The sequence below is a fragment of the Diceros bicornis genome, chromosome 33 (assembly GCF_020826845.1).
Source record: "Diceros bicornis minor isolate mBicDic1 chromosome 33, mDicBic1.mat.cur, whole genome shotgun sequence".
In the NCBI taxonomy this organism is placed as follows: Eukaryota; Metazoa; Chordata; class Mammalia; order Perissodactyla; family Rhinocerotidae; genus Diceros; species Diceros bicornis.
Genome location: NC_080772.1, coordinates 22,134,665 through 22,152,378, shown reverse-complemented (window position 1 = coordinate 22,152,378; position 17,714 = coordinate 22,134,665). Strand labels below are relative to the sequence as shown.

Below are 17,714 nucleotides of genomic sequence, written 5' to 3'. Positions count from 1 at the left end.
AACCTGGGAGGACAGTTTGGGCCTGTCAGGAGTCCCCAAGTCCAGCACAGTACCTTCCAGGCTCTCAGCTCAGGTACCACCTTTTCTCTGAGTGCAGGTCTTACTTTAAGAATGACCAAAGTAAGTGTGTGTGTGTGTGTGTGTGTAGTGTGTCTATCAGTGGTGTGTGTGTGAGTGCGTATGAATATATGTATTTATGTCAGTGTCTGTAAACACAGGTGCATATGTGTATATTTATATTTGAAAACCTCTGAGTCTGACTCAAACAAATCAATAGATATGTACAAAATGTTGAAAGACGTGTTACAGATATTCTACAACTTTTGAAAAATTAAGACTTTAAAGATTATACCAAGTCTTTAATGAATAGATAATTCTTGAGAAGTGCTATATAGAGACCACAGTGGACGACCTCTTATTTTCTTCGTATTGATTTGTTGTTTAAAGTCAGTCGTAAGAGACAAGTGTGTAATGTCATAAACATTAATATTTGTGCATGTCCTATTCAATTAATAGTTGAATTATTGATAAAACTAAGTGCTCACATTAACCTTAATATTCAAAGTGACTTCCTCTATCTTTTGCCAGAGTTATCTATAAATAACTGTCAAGTCTTTGTGGTGCTTAAATTCATGTCTGTTATTTCTTTAAAGAAACAGAAAGATAATGTATGATCTTAACCTTTTCTTTTATAGCTAACTTAAGTATTAATTAAATATGCATGTTTTACACATCTAGGGAACAATGTGCTTACCTTAATGTCACTCCTGAAATTTCTAAGAAGTTGCCTCATCTGTTTCCCAGCTCCTTTCTTCTAATCTCCTTTTTGATGATTTAGAAAAGTCTGCTAAAAATTCTTTCTTTCCTTTTATTGTCAATGCCATTTGCTTCCAAACTGAACAAGAAGCTTATATTGAATTTTTTTTTCTTATTCTTGCTAAACTTGGATAGCACTAAAGTATCATAGAGCCCTTTAAAAAGACAAAATAAGCTAATCATGAATGCAGTTACTTATTTTTAAAAATGCATCGATCTCATCATAGAATAACGAGTTAATTCTGTAAAAACTTATTCAGATGTGTTGACTTTTTACATACAGTTGAACTTTAATCCAATTTAAACTTGAAACAATCCAATTGTAGCCATATGCAAAAATTTAAAGACTGATTATTTTAGGTCAAAGAGAAATAGACATATTTGACCCCTTCTTGAGTTGGTGAGGGATGCAGAGAAAGAAGAGTGTTTTCTCTCTCTGCCTCTTGCCGTGATGGTTTATATAGTTCCCAGGCCATTAGGTCCCTCTAATTACTATAGAGAATCAAGGTATGGAGATGTTTTTCTTCATGCATTTTATCCCAGCTTGGACTCTTTTTAAAATGTATGTAATTAACCAGCAAATGATAAGGTATTTGAAAGTAATTTTCTATGTGTATTTGATTTGAATGTTCTCTTTTTTTCCCCTCATCTCTATGATAAAACTAAAAGTCTCCATTGGATTTCTGTTTTGTTTTTTAAGGAATAAGTCAGCAACCTGATCCAGGCTTTACTGGCGCCGCCGCGCCCCAGAGCCCTCTGATGTCGCCCAGGATGGCGCATACCCAGAGCCCCATGATGCAGCAGTCTCAGGCCAATCCAGCCTATCAGGCCTCCTCGGACATGAATGGATGGGCGCAGGGGAACATGGGTGGAAACAGGTGCGCCATGTATCTGTGTTTTTGATATAAATGATCACCAGGGAATCTTTCTCTAGACCACCTGTTTCATTCCTGTGTTTTTCTTAACTTCTTTGCTCAAGCAAGCAATATCAAGTAAACTGCTAAATAAGGCAGTTTACTTTTCCTAGGGCAGAAGTTACTAGAATTTACAAAAGCTTAGCGTACTATCTTTTCCTTGGGAGTAAGAGGAGCTCCCCTGAGAAGGTACCACTCCACCAATTTATGATGAAACTGCTGTGGAAGGCAGCGACCTGGAGGCCATCCTTGATTGTACATGTAATCAAACAAACAAGCAGAAAGCTTGTCCAGTGCAGGCGTGACAGTGGGAGATGTACTTCGGGACTGTCGTGGTGCTTCGAGGAAAAGGACAAGGGCGTGGGTGCCGCTTCTTGGAGCGCCTCCCCCACTGTCTCTGACCTCACCACCTGCTGGCTCTTCTGCCCTGGGTTCTTTCAGCCTAGCTTCATTCGTTCTGAAGTAAATGCCTGAGACACAAGTGCTCACAACCACCTGCCTGTTTGCCCTAGAGCTCTAAAATTTTAATCTCCTCGTTATATTCTAGCATGTTTTCACAACAGTCCCCACCACACTTTGGACAGCAAGCAAACACCAGCATGTACAATAACAACATGAGCATCAACGTATCCATGGCGACCAACACAGCGGGGATGAGCAACATGAACCAGATGACAGGACAGATCAGCATGACCTCAGTGACCTCCGTGCCTACGTCGGGGCTGTCCTCCATGGGTCCCGAGCAGGTGAGCACCGAGGGAGAGGCAGCCCCTTGTCTTCTGATTGTAACTTTGTCTCTTTCCGCAGTAAATCTTCGCATACTTGACATCTGCCCTCAGCTCCCACATTTATTTTGAGGAGTGTTTTTTTACCTTACTTTCACCTGTGTTGGTGTGATTACCAGAAATACTTGTTAATGACAAAATAAACACGAAAGGATTCCTGACTGCTCAAGAATCTTTTAAAATATTTCTTACCTTTCTTGTCATTTAAATCTTTCTCTTATTTGAAGAATTTAGCAATGTCTAAAATGAATCTCTAAAAATGGAATGGTGAATGTGCTTTTTAAATAGCTTTATTTTGGATTTATAGTTTCAGAATTGTTTTTTTTTTTTAAGGTGAAACCAGTTGAAACACAAAGGCCAAAGTGCCTGCTACCCACTTAGCTTGAAGGATACTTCCCTCGTGCAGGGATGCTCACACAGACAATCCAAAAGCTATTCTTGGGCCGGCGCCATGGCTTAGCTGTTAAGTGCACGCGCTCCGCTGCTGGCCCAGGTTCGGATCCCGGGCACGCATGGACACACTGCCTCTCCGGCCATGCTGAGGCCGCGTCCCACATACAGCAACTAGAAGGATGTGCAGCTATGACATACAACTATCTACTGGGGCTTTGGGGGAAAAAATAAATAAATAAAATTATACAAAAGCTATTCTTCATCGCCTTTGGGATATGGATGCCATCTTTTTTTTTTTTTGGTCAATATATTTTTTTAATAATTCTGTTTTGTGTTGAATAACATTGAAATGATGCTCCCGTCCCTGAGTACACATCAGCTTCACTTGGCGGCAGAGAGACTCAAAGCATTTGATATCTCAGGGAGCAGCCCGGGATTCAGAAATCTATGATGGGCTGATCCCGAGGTAAAGAGATTGGTTAATCATTATTGAGCTGTACATACAGGAGATCTTATTTTTAAAGGACACAAGATGCTTGGCATTCTACTACCTCAGTAATTTATGCAAAGTATAGATGTGGCAAGGACCCTAATTCTTATTTCAAATTTGGGGAAATTGAGGCATGGAAAGTTTAAATGACTTAACTAGTAAGTCATTGGCAGCCCTGTAAATATCAGAACTGCTCATGATTGTGAGAATGATGAAAGACTGAAAGTTGGATTAGGTCTGTTTAATCCTGATGTTGGTAAACCACAATTTGCATAAAAATTTACTAAATTTTACAGTGTCTCTGTTTTATTCTATAAAAAGATGATTATTAAAAATGCAAAGTGGTGCATGAGAAAATTTAAAGCCCCTTGCAATTTAAGAAGTCTCTGTGCATATGTGTAATAATAATTTGTACTTCTGTAGTTGAATCGATGGTGGCTAAATGCTTATTTGTGTAAATTAAAAACATAACTTAAGGGGCCGGCCCGGTGGTGCAAGCGGTTAAGTGCGCGCGCTCCGCTGCAGCGGCCCGGGGTTCGCTGGTTCGGATCCCGGGCGCGCACCGACGCACTGCTTGGCAAGCCATGCTGTGGCGGCATCCCATATAAAGTGGAGGAAGATGGGCACAGATGTTAGCCCAGGGCCGTCTTCCTCAGCAAAAAAAAAGAGGAGGATTGGCGGATGTTAGCACAGGGCTGATCTCCTCACAAAAAAAAAAAAAAAACATAACTTAAAGAAGTATAGACTTTTATCTTTTCAGTGGAGGGAAGAGTGTCGATGTTGAATTTTCTACAAAAATGGGCCACTAGTGGTTCCTGCCTTGCTTTCTAGGGAAAGTGTACAAAGTAAGGGCCACTGGGATGGTCTAATCCAGCATGTGTCCTAGTCAACCTACTCAGAAATAAATCGGTACATTTTTAATAATCCAGATTGCTTTGAAACTTTTGCATGGATTTTAACCTTTTGAATGTCAGAGTTAATTTGGAAGCCCAAAAAACACGACTGCAGTGTGTATCTTCTGGCAAAATCAATCCTGTGTTAGCATTGGTGCACTTATTTGTAATTTGTAAAAGAAATGCACCAATGTTAATGAATAGTGCACTTGGTCAGAGAAGATTCACAAAATCCAGCACAATTTTGGATATTCACACTTGCTCTTGCTAATCAATAACTTGCCTAAAGTAACAAAGATATCAGGAGTCATTGGTCTAATTTGCACTAGCCAAAAAAGTGAACATGTTAAGGCATGAAAATGTTTCTAGTATTATCGTCTCTGTTGAATTTCTATACAGAATGCAAATAAAACTTAATTTTGAAGGCAACTAGTATATTATAAGTATTTATTTTTGTGTTCCTCCATACATCCCCCAAAATACATACATGGGCTAATAAATATAAAGATGTAGCCATTTTTACTTAGTCCTCCTTCCCCGTAATTCTGCTGCTAAAAACAAAGAAGAGGGAGGTTCAAGGGTGGTTGTTTCCCAGTGCACTTTTCGGACATCCGGAATGTAGCCACCGTCCTGTCTTGTTGCCCTCAGGTAAATGATCCTGCTCTGAGGGGAGGCAACCTTTTCCCAAACCAGCTGCCAGGAATGGATATGATTAAGCAAGAGGGAGATGCATCACGGGTAAGAAACAGCAAATATGTGGATATGGTAGTAAAGTGAATGTGAATATTTTATCGACCAAAATCGGCATAGATATATTGTCAAGCAGGAGATTGAAAAGAGTTGTGTAATGCTTGTGATTTTTAAAAATATCTTCTGGGCCAGCCCCAGTGGCCTGTGGTTATGTTCAGCACGCTTTGCTTTGGTGGCCCAGGTTTGGTTCCCGGCCGTGGACCTATACAGCTCTGTTAGCAGCTGTGCTGTGCTGGCGGCCCAGATACTAGAAAATAGAGGAAGATTGGCATGGATGTTAACTCAGGGCGAATCTTCCTAAGCAAAAAAATAAATAAATAGGGGCCGGCCCGGTGGCGCAAGCGGTTAAGCGCGCGCGCTCCGCTGCGGCGGCCCGGGGTTCGCTGGTTCGGATCCCGGGCGCGCACCGACGCACTGCTTGGTAAGCCATGCTGTGGCGGCGTCCCATATAAAGTGGAGGAAGATGGGCACCGATGTTAGCCCAGGGCCGTCTTCCTCAGCAAAAAAAAAAAAAAGAGGAGGATTGGCGGATGTTAGCTCAGGGCTGATCTCCTCACCAAAAAAATAAATAAATAAATAAATAAATAAATAAATAAATAAAAATATCTTCTAATTTTATTTGACATACAGTGGTTTTGTGTGAATAATTATTTCTTTAAGTTCATTTTAATTGAGCTGATGGTGGCGTAAGAATTAACACTAATTTTGCTCTGGAATGACATTGTTATAGCAAAGCAAAAAATAAAGTAGCAAAGAATTAGTCATATTAGGGCAAACTTTGATTTATGTTTGCTTTTTCTGAATCATAATGTTAGATTTTTCAAGAGGATGGAGATAAACTGACTTATAATTGCTCTCTCCCTTAATTAAGCCTATGTTTATTCTTTCTAAGTGTTTTTCTATATTTCATTTTGTTTAGGTAATAGTCCTGTATGTTTCTTGCTTATAACCTTAAACACTTGTTCTAAGGAGAGTGATATTGCCATGTTCAACCAAATATTGAAATAGTAGAATAATTAGTACTTAAAACCCAACTGAATTGTATGCCTACCAGCAGATCTGTTACAGGGAAGGCTCTGTGAGCAATTTGACACACAGGTAAATGGGCCTGTGGGGCCCTCTTAAGGTAAGGGATATAATCCTTAGCAGAAGATAACTCTGTTAAATTAAAAGTTCTCTCTCAATGGAGAAAATGTAGGGTTGATGTTGAATTTTCTACAAAAAAGTGGATCTTGGATGGTTTTGTTAATATTTACATTCAGATTTAAAAAGTAATAGCATAAATTTGATCCAGATTTTAATAACGTGTGTAAATTTGCTCTGTGTAGTTTCTCTTGTTTAAAGAACCACAGTCCTGCGTGGCAGAGAAGCTGCCTATGGAAAGGAGTCCTATAGATGTTATCTGTACATGCCCAGATACACAACTCATCTAAATGGTTAACATATATTGATATAGTAAGTCAAACAGAAACTGGAATATATTTCATATTGACCATGTGTTTAGACGCTAAATGTGCCATCGATTGAGGCTTGAAGCCCCCTCGGGGGGCTGGCGTCTTCCCTGCTGCCAGTCCTGTTCCCCCTACACTGCCTCCATACACGTAGTGGCCACATAGCTCAGTGATGGCTTATCTGCGAAAAGCAGAGGCTTGAAACCTGGGATGCTCTTTCAGAGGAACAGTGACATTAGTGATAATTAGGCTTCCACAGAGGACAGCCCATTTTAACCCAGAAGTGCCAGGGAGCTTAACCCCTGAGCACATCATATCTCACGGGGGGGAAAAAAATGCTTTCGGGGGTGGGGTGGCCAGGCTTGCGTTGCATTTCCCTCTCTGAGATTAGACCTCCCTCCCTCACCTGTCAGTGTGACTGTTCCGGCCTAGGCGCCCCGGGAGAGCCATTGCCGGGTAAGGCAGCACTGCCTGGGCCGGGCCAGCCACACGGTCTGCCACTCCAGTCTTCTAAGAGCCCCAGACATTGAAGTGCCTTATATCCTTTCTCCTATTGCCATGTTACCTCCAAGAAGAAAAGACTCGCCTACTGTAAAGCAGAACACCAGATGGTCCGACAGTCAGCCTTTTAAAAATTACAGCAACAACTGACATGGATGAGCATTTACCACAAGCCTGCTTCTCTGCTGAGAGCTTTATTTAGATGTCTCATTTAAACCACACCACAACTGTATGGTAGAGAGAGTTTAATGACTCCCACGGTCCCGCAACACCAGGAAGTGAACCCAGGCAGGCTGGTCCCTGAATGTGCTTCTCAGCCCTTGCACTCGATGCCCACTTCCCCAAAGGGAGCACTGAGCTCTTGCGAGACTTTTTTCAGAGGGTTTTATGCAGGAAACATTGGAGAAGGCCAAAAAGGAACAAATTATCTCCTTCTTTGGTGCCAGTCCCTTTTCTCTTTTTATAGATCCTAAAGGGAAGAGAAAGATACTCACACATACTGCGGGATAGACAGTAAAGATTCAGCTACTTATTTAGAAGAGTCCTCAGCCTCGGGCGTGGGGACACTTCATCTCAGGAGGGAGGAACCCCGTGCACTGAGGAAAGGATCTGTACCTTTTGGCCTCTAATGTACAGACACACCTCGGAGATAATGCAGGATTGCTGCCAGACCATCGTGATAAAGCGAGGCACACGAACTTTTCAGTTTCCCAGTGCATGTAAAAATTATGTTTATACTCTGTTGTAGTCTAGTAAGTGTGTAATAGCATTATGTCTAAAAAAACAATGTACATACCTTAATTATTAAGTATTTTATTGCCAAAAAATGCTAGCCATCATCTGAGCCTTCAGCGAGTCGTAATCGTTTTGCTGCTGGAGGGTCTTGCCTCAATGTTGACGGCTGCTGACCAGTCAGGGTGGTGGTTCTGAAGGCTGGAGTGGCTGCGGCAGTTTCTTAAAATAAGACAAGAGTGAAGTTTGCCGCATTGATTGACTCTTTTCATGAACGATTTCTCTGTAGCACGTGATGCTGTGTAATAGCTTTCCCACAGTAGAACTTCTTTCAAAATTGGAGTCAGTCCTCTCAAACCCTGATGCTGCTTCATCAACTAAGTTTATGTAATATTCTACATCCCGTGTTGTCATTTCCACAGTCTTCACAGCATCTTCACCAGGAATAGATTTCATCTCAAGAAACCACTTTCTTTGCTCATCCGTAAGAAGCAACTCCTCATCCATTAAAGTTTTTTCATGAGATTTCCGCCATTCAGTCACATCTCAGCCTCCACTTCTAATTCTAGTTCCCTTGCTATTTCCACCACGTCTGCAATTAGTTCCTCCACGCAAGTCTTCAACCCCTCAAAGTCATCCATGAGGGTTGAAATCAACTTCTTCTGAACTCCTGTTCATGTTGATGATTTTGACCTCTTCCCATGAATCACAAATGTTCTTAATGGCCTCTAGAATGGTGAACCCTTTCCAGAAGGTTTTCCATTTATTTTGCCCAGATTCATCAGAGGAATCATTATCTATGGCAGCTATAGTCTTACGAAATGTATTTCTTAAATAATAAGACATGAAAGTCAGAATGACTCCTTGATCCGTGGGCTGCAGAATGGATGTTGTGTTAGCAGGCATGAAAACAACATGAATCCTGTACATCTCCATCAGAGCTCTTAGATGACCAGGTGCATTGTCAATGAGCAGTAATATTTTGAAAGGAATTTTTTTTCTGAGCAGTAGGTCTCAACAGCAGGCTTAAAATATAGCTGTGTTGTAAAAAGATGTGCTGTCATCCAGGCTTTGTTATTCCATTTATAGAGCACAGGAAGAGTAGATTTAGCATCATTCTTAAGGGCCCTAGGATTTTCAGAATGGTCAGTGAGCATTGGCTTCAACCTAAAGTCACCAGCTGCATTAGCCCCTAACAAGAGAGTCAGCCTGTCCTTTGAAGCTTTGAAGCCAGGCATTGACTTCTCTCTAAGCTATGCAAGTCTTAGATGGCACCTTCTTCCAATAGAAGGCTGTTTCATCTACATTGAAAATCTGTTGTTTAGTGTAGCCGCCTTCATTAATGATCTTAGCTAGATCTTCTGGATAACTTACTGCAGCTTCTACCTCAGCACTTGCTGCTTCACCTCGCACTTTGATGTTATGGAGACGGCTTCTTTCCTTAAACCTCTTGAACCAACCTCTGCTGGCTTCAGACTTTTCTTCTGCAGCTTCCTCACCTCTCTCAGCCTTCACAAAGTTGAAGAGAATTAGGCCCTTACTCTAGATTAGGCTTTGGCATAAGGGAATGTTGTGGCTGGTTTGATCTTCTATCCAGACCACTAAAACTTTCTCCACATCAGCAATAAGGCTGTTTCACTTTCTTATCATTCATTTGTTCACTGGAGTAGCGCTTTTAATCTCCTTCAAGAACTTTTCCTTTGCATTCACAGCTTGACTAACTGGCACAAGAGGCCTAGCTTTTGGCCTATCTCAGCTTTCAACATGCCTTCCTAACTAAGCTTAATCTTTTCTAGCTTTTGATTTAAAATGAAAGATGTGGGGCCAGCCCCATGGCTTAGCGGCTAAGTGCGCGTGCTCCACTGCTGGCGGCCCGGGTTCAGATCCCGGGTTCTCACCGACGCACTGCTTGTCTGGCCAGGCTGAGGTGGCGTCCCACGTACAGCAACTAGAAGGATGTGCAGCTATGACATACAACTATCTACTGGGGCTTTGGGGAAAAAAAGGAGGAAGATTGGCAATAGATGTTAGCTCAGGGCCAGTCTTCCTCAGCAAAAAGAGGAGGATTAGCATGGATGTTAGCACAGGACTGATCTTCCTCACAAAAATAAATAAATAAATGAAATGAAATGAAAGATGTGCAACTCTTGAACACTTAGAGGCCGCTGTAGTCTTATTAATTGGCCAAATTTCAGTACTGTTATGTCTCAGGGAACAGGGAGGCCGGAGGAGAGGGAGAGAGATGGGGGAATGGCCAGTTGGTGGAGCAGTCAGAACACAACATTTATCGATTAAGTTTGCTGTCTTATGTGGATGCAGTTCGTGGCACCCCAAAACAGTTACAATAATATCCTCAAAGATCACTGATCACAGATCACCATAACAAATATAACAAAAATGAAAACATCTGAAATATTGCAAATTACCAAAATGTGACACAGAGACATGAAGTGAGCACATGCTGTTGGAAAAATGGCGTTGATAGACTTGCTCGACACAGGGTTGCCACAAACCTTCAAGTTGTAAAAAACAAACAAAAACCACAGTATCTGCGAAATGCAGTAAAATGAGATACGCCGTACCAGGGACTATGCCGGGCCTGTCATAGATGTGTAGGCCTCCCCAACGTTTTCAGATGAGGGGACTGAATCTCTGAGGATTAGGTAATTTACCCAAGGTCACACAGCTAGTATGTGGGGGACTATACCAGAGGCGAGGGAGACCACCCTGAGCAGCACCCCAGAGAGGCAGGGACCTCCCAAGCTGGCTCGACTAATCCACACAGTTGGTGCTGGGCACAGTGGAGAGGTAAAGACGTAGGCAGGTGGGCCAACAGAAGCCAGGTGTTTACTTCACACACGTCCCGGTACCTGATGGGTGCCCGATAACCTGAGATGGAAAGATTAGCATTGGGATCACAAAAAGCAACTTTTAGTAAATATAGGATATTCTCTCCATCAAGGTGCTTTTCGGGATCCCTGGTGAGAATTCTCTCTCTGTTACCATCTAGCCCGGGCCATCTATACCCCTCCCACTGTCTCTGTTTTTTCCAGTGCCCCTCTTGAATCTGGCTTATCTGTCTGTACCTTGCTCACGCTGAATGGTCAGGCCAGAGAACAGTCCATCACAGAGGCTCTTGTTTCCTTCAGAAAAACATATGTACAGTATATCCCTTCTAATCTGTGGGTAATAACTGGAAATCACTCTGCGTTTGTCCCTGTACCGCTGATGTGTGCACCGAGAGGGGTTCAGTCTTCTTCATTTTCTGTTTCTGTGATACGCTCTGCTGCTGTTGTGCATCAAGGAACTTTTTTCAAAATGTTTACTGGTAATCTGGTTCTATTTGTTGAACTAGAAACCACTGTGATCTATTATTAATTGAATCTGCGTTGCGTTTATCTTGAAATGTAGATTAAAATTTACCTTGCCTTAAGCAGACCTAGTATATACAACTGTAGATTTACTAAAAAACTATTTAGAGAAGGGCAGTTATTTTATTTAACCAAAAGATCCTTCCTTTTACAAGGACTTATTATAGTATTCCTTTATATTTTACATATATTTAAACATACTAAAATTGAGTTTACTGCTCAACCGCATGGCTCGTGTATGAAGCAGAGTTGTAATTACTTGTATGTACTAGCGTTATGGAAATTGATCACTACCTAGGGTCAGCTTTGAGTTGGTGACAATGATGATGATAGTGGTGACATTTCCTGAGTACTTACTATGTCCCAGGGACTATGTAAACACTTTATGCACATCATTTTGTTTAGTCCTCACAACAGCCCTAAGAAGTATTAGGTACAGAGAGATTGAATGACTCCCATCCCTTAAAATGACACAGCCTGGATGCCATGCCAAGCAGTGTCACTCCAGAGATGCAGGCCTTGCTCAATGTCCTCATTCACTAAACTGATTCTGGCTAATTGCTGCTTATTGATGTCAGCCCGTGGTAAAGAATACTGCCTTAAGTGTCTAAGGATATAAATTCTTCTCAGTGGAATTTTTCCCCAGACTAAATGGAAAATTGAAGGATTTTTTTCATATTTCAGTCAGAGCCATGGACTATTTCCATATAAAATCATGTAAGTGATACAAATTAGGAATAAATACATTATTCAGCTTTATATTATAGAGAAAAGTAACATTCAGTGTTCTTCTCTAAGAGGGAATATCATCAGAGGTATTCTAAGCTCATTTTTTAAGCTTGGGAGAACCGTGCGCCTGACCGGGAATGTAATCCCACTTTTGACCACTAGGATTCATGATCTAGCAACAGTTTCCCCAGATCTCTTTTCAAGGGGCTATGATGAAATAGATTATTTTGGGCTGACTTCCTCTCTAATCTTACTTAAACTAGATCATCTCTGATGGCCATGATGTGCTAAAATTCTGTGTCTAAAAATCTAAACGCAAAAAACAGTTGTTAGATGTTCCCAAGCAACCAATATTTCCCCTCACAGAATCCCCTCAGATCACATTGTTGTTTAGTTGTCTACATGGCCTATTCAGCAATGGTTTGACAGCGGTGACCAGAAATGTCTTGTTATGGTTATATCCCCAGCACCTGGTACAGAGGAGATGCTCAATTATTATTTACCAAGTGAATGGAAACTTTTGGGAAGGAGAATAGTCAAGAGCGGAAGAAAAGCATTGACAGATATACTTGCACCAACCAAGGAAACAGCTCCACGATTGTTGCTCATTACAACCCTTGGTATTCAGTCATTCGATTGTCAGCGCGTAGCAGCCAGAAGCTAGCAAGAATACACCTAGAGTCAAAAGCCAGTTTATTTAATTTGCTGACGCCAGGGAGAACACTCCTCATGGAACTTTGGGAGTATCTCAGTAAGGGAGAGTCAAGAGGGACATTTTATGGGTAGTGGATTTGAACTGGATGATTTGGAGGCAGGATTGAGAAAGTGGTGGCCACTTCTGGATTGGATGCTGTCAAAAAGCAAGGGCAGTTCAGCAACTGGGTATCTCAGTAACCTTGGTTGAGAAGGTGGAGGGAGTCAATTAAGCTAGGATGTCGCTGGTAAGAGAGCAGTCATTCAGAGGGAGGGTGGTAATCTGTTGCAGTCTCTCCTTCGAAATAGCGTGTAGGATCTGCTGGTCTTTGGAAATACTGTGTTCAGTTAGGAACAGTGCCATGCTCGTTTGATCAAAATCAAGTGTAATTCATCCAGATGCAGGCTTTGTGATTGGCATTATTTAAAATGGCCAAGTATTTTGATGTTTTTATGATGGGCTTTGTGATGGTTTTACCAAAAATTCAGAGCTGTTTCATAACTTCCTCTATGTTTTCCTGCAGAAATACTGCTGACACTGAAGGTGGCTGGTTGCTTCTTTCTTCAGCTGACTGGGCTACATGCTCAAAACACGTTCCAGTCTGGAGAGCTGCGTCTATTTGTTTCGACCCAACCGACCTGCCAGCCAGTTCTGCCAAAGCGAGATCGGCAGACGGGCCCCGGCTCCCGGCGTGGAGTCGGCTCAGCTGTTGCAGAAGGAGCTGCCTCCTCTCTTGACAGTCTGAAGCTCACGTCCAGTTGCTCAGTCTGTTCACTGCATTCACCTTAGTGCAACTTAGATCTCTCCTGCAAAGTAAATGTTGACAGGCAAATTTCATACCCATGTCAGATTGAATGTATTTAAATGTATGTATTTAAGGAAAACAACCATGCTCTTGTTCTGTTCCTGTTTGGTTCCAGACACTGGTTTCTTGCTTTGTTTTCCCTGGCTAATCAGTCTAGGACAAAAGATTAAGATTTCATCTAGGGGAAAGAAAAGAATTTAAAAAAAAAAATCAAACTAAGGGTGTTTTAAGCTAAAGCCTGCATTTGGGATAAAAGCAGGACAGACACCACGGACAGCGCTGTATGTACAGAGAGCCGAGAAGGGAAGACCAGTCAAGTCAGAGCTGTATCTTTCTAGAAAGCTCTAAAGACCATGTTGGAAAGAGATTCCAGCCACTAAACAGATGAAAAGGAGCCTGTGAGAGGGCTGTTCATATTAACAAGTACTTTTTCCTTTCTTTTTCTTTGTTAAAACAAAACTAGTTCACCTGGATCATGAATCGAGAAGAAATATTTTTCATTTCCAAATTAAGTTCCCTTTAGATGGATCAGACAGCTGGAATTAGCATCTCCTCTTCCCCATCTGATCCTGACTCTTCCCTTCCCCTCTCTGCCTGCCCCAATTCTCCTCACTTTCATTCCTTTTTTTAAAAAATAATAAAAGCAACAGAAACCAGGTAAGCCCTTTATTTCCTTAAATGTTTTGCCAGCCACTTACCAGTTGCTAACTATTAAATTTCAGACAAATGCATTTACTGGCAAGGAGAGGAGCGAAGTTAGGACTTGATACCCATCTAGCTGAGGACGCCTGCTTTGGAAGCATGTAATTCTGCTCCCCAGCAACACTGGCCTAGAAACGGGAGAAAACCGTAGTGTGTTTAAAATTGTCCGCAGGTATCACGACAGATTTAACCTCCGCCATGTGTTTTTTATTTTGTTTTTTAGCAGTGCTGACTAAGCCGAAGTTTTGTAAGGTACATAAAATCCAATTTATATGTAAACAAGCAATAATTTAAGTTGAGAACTTAAGTGTTTTAATTGTATAATTTTTGTGAGGTATACATATTGTGGAATTGACTCAAAAATGAGGTACTTCAGTATTAAATTAGATATCTTCATAGCAATGTCTCCTAAAGGTGTTTTGTAAAGGATATCAATGCCTTGATTAGACCTAATTTGTAGACTTAAGACTTTTTATTTTCTAAACCTGTGATTCTGCTCATAAATCATTTATCTAATCTATATGATATGCAGCCGCTGTAGGAACCAATTCTTGATTTTTATATGTTTATATTCTTTCTTAATGAACCTTAGAAAGACTACATGTTACTAAGCAGGCCACTTTTCTGGTTGTTTTTCTTGCCCACTCTGGTAGGGGAATAATCTTTTATTAATTGGCGTCAGTTTCAGACAACTGCAATACCAAGAAACTGATGACCTTTTTTTGAGCTATTTCTCCCCAACCCCTAATACACATACTTTCTTACCTAAATTTCAGAATGATGTCTTTTTGATGTCTAAAAAGCAAAGCAATTTTATATCTCATTAGCCAGGCTTTTTAGGAACAGAGAGGATTTTCCTTGAAATTTGATTGTTTGTTTATTTGTGGCAGGGTGAAAAATGTACAAACTACCCCTATTTATATTTATATCTCTCTCTATACGTACAGATTATGGAAGTGTAGAAAGAGATATAGCCCAAAGATAAATGGTAAGTAGACAGTCTGAAAGTGTTGCTCCATACTAAAGAGATTTTCTGGAAATTTGCATTTCGATACTTGTTTCCACTTGAGAGGGGTCTCGCTACAGGGAGGTGGCCAAGGAACAGCACTTCTCGGCGGCCACCAGTTCACGTCCCCCTCAGAAAGCTCTGCTTTTCTCAGCCAAACCATTGGGTTGCCCAACTGTGATGGAAAAACGAGCAGATGCTGGCCCAGAACTCCATGGCCTCGTCAGTGTGATGAGGCTTGTGTTATACACAGTTATTTAATGTGACCAGTTTTAAGTTGATTTTCAGAAATATGTGAATTAGAATGACTTTAACTTCACACAGCACAAAGGAGAAATAGAGTTTAAACTGGATTTGTTTTGTTTTGAGTTTTAAGTCCCTTTTCACTATAATGCTGTCCAAAAATATCTGTGTTTCTTTTATTGTTTATCCATCTGCCCACTGTGTTTTCATGTCAATCCCTGAATTCAGACAGATCGACAAGCCTGTAATACTGGTAATTTAGATTAACTCATGATCATTACTGTTTTGAAGGAAAAGAGAGTATAAATTCTCCTATGGTTCAGATCAGGTCATGGATTTTGCTTTACATCTAATTAAGGGAAGAGTAAGTGAAGGCATCCTCTGATCATATTGATCACTATAGAAGCAAAAGCCAAATCAATCCCCTTCATTATCAGTATTTCTCAAGCTGTACACAGTAAATTTGTTAGACTGAGGACTTGGTTTTCGTTTAATAGAACAAATAATCAGTGTTTTACTTATATTACTAAATGTGAAAAACATATAATGTGAAAAGTATACATACATTAACTTGGTTGTAAAACTCATTTAAGTGTTCATGTAATATGGTAAGATTAAAAAGTGAAGTGAGCTGTTTATTACTACAATGAATTCGTTTGACTCAAAGATTAAAATGCCCCCTCCCACATGTATCTCTCGTGGCCTGTAATAATTGAAAGCAATGTTTTTGCAGTTTATATAATGCAATTTTTAATGTGTTTAAAAATGGAGTTCATATGGGCTTAACACATGAAGTGGGTGGCACAGATCCACTTGCAGAACCCAAAGATACACAATCAATTTTGAAATGCAACTTAAGCCATTAATTGTTGGTGTGAATTTAAAATTTTCTAGTATTTGTATGGTAGTATGCTGCCTAAGAGCAAAGCATTCTCTGCACAAAAGAAAATTACTGTAGTGGCTTCGATTTTAATTAGAATTTTCTCCCTGGTGTTTCTTTATAGACTAAAACAAAATCTTTTAAGTTTCTTACTACAGGTAAAAGCTATGTGCAAGAACCTCAAAATGCTAAAATCTAGCATAATGCCTTAGATCTGTTTTTAAGTCTTGTATATTCCTACATAGCTGTCCAATGTATTATATTTGTATAGTGAATTGTGTACAATTTTTGAATAAGTGCATCATCACTTAACCTTGATGTTGTTGATTAGTGATGATGCTACCTTTCTTCAAACATTTAACTGTCATTTTTTTTCTTTGTCATTTGTGGGTTTTATTTGTACAGTTCCTCATGAAGTTGCATCTGAGATGTGTGTATATGAAAAGATTATCCAAGGGTAAAATTAAGCAATATATTAACTATGGTTCTTCAGGAGAAAGCTGACCGTGTTTCAGGTTGTGATTTATTTTCAAATGGAGTTGACTCTGAACATCACTTGTTCACCTGCATTGATGTTTGTATTTCTAGTGTGAGCAGTTTATGCAAAGGTAGATATATTCAGAGAAATTTTAAATACATTTATGCAAGTTAATATTGCTTTGCTGATGCTATTTGCTTATTTGATGTTAAATAATGCTATTGTAAATAAAGAATTCTGTTGTTATTGCATCATTTAATAAATTTTAATGCCTTCGGGTTTTACATGGCTTTGGAGATTTTTATGTGTTTATATTGTATCTTCATTCATAATTGGATTTAAATTTAAAATACCTGACTTGTCATTTAATAATTTGTTTATACAATTTCTTACATATATAAAAATTTCTTACATTTAATAATTTCTTACATTTATACAATAGTGACACTATTCACAGCACTTTAACATTTATTCTCCCCGTGATTCCTTTTATAGATTTTCAGTTTGAGGCCAAATAGGAGCATGTCTTGTTTAAGATTATCTAACGACTTAATGGCAGATACAGGCCGACCCTCGGTCCCCTGAGTCCTAAGCGTTGTTACTGCCCTCCTCACCAGACTGTTCCACCTCACGTCCGCATTTCTCCAAAAGCATTTATAGAATCATGTGGATGTCTGACTGGCTTATTAAGGTTATACATTACATATTAGAATATTCATGATCGTTTTAAGAGATTGGTTTCTTAGTTGATAAACAATGCAAGTACAATACCTAAAACCCAGGTCATAAACTTCAAGAAACACTACTAAATACAATCTGAAATTGTACTTTTAAAAGATACCAAAGACAAAGTGAGTGATGAGGAAAATCTATCTATACTACTAACTATATTAACAAATTTAAGGAAGAAGGGAAAAAACCATGATTAACTTAATAGATGCCATTTGTTAAGTTTTGCATTAGGATAAATTTCAGCCCCCATTCATGAGAAAACCTCAAGGGAAAATAAATCTGCTAGGAAAAGGAAATGTCCTAAAGTTATTTGAGGTTATCTGCTGCAGTCCCACTGTGAGACATCCTA

General features: G+C 40.1%; 1 protein-coding gene across 14 annotated transcripts in view; it reads left to right on the top strand.

Annotated features, from left to right (window-relative positions):
• The window catches only part of NCOA2 (nuclear receptor coactivator 2), a 282,839-nt gene extending 265,916 nt beyond the window's left edge, over positions 1-16,923 (top strand). For all 14 annotated transcript variants that reach the window (XM_058528854.1, XM_058528863.1, XM_058528860.1 and 11 more), the window contains 4 exons: positions 1,517-1,694; positions 2,278-2,476; positions 4,940-5,029; positions 13,043-16,923. In XM_058528854.1, coding sequence (XP_058384837.1) covers positions 1,517-1,694; positions 2,278-2,476; positions 4,940-5,029; positions 13,043-13,054 — 479 coding nt within the window. In that variant the 3' untranslated portion in view covers positions 13,055-16,923. The remainder of the gene's footprint in view (positions 1-1,516; positions 1,695-2,277; positions 2,477-4,939; positions 5,030-13,042) is intronic.
• Positions 16,924-17,714: the final 791 nt, after the last annotated feature.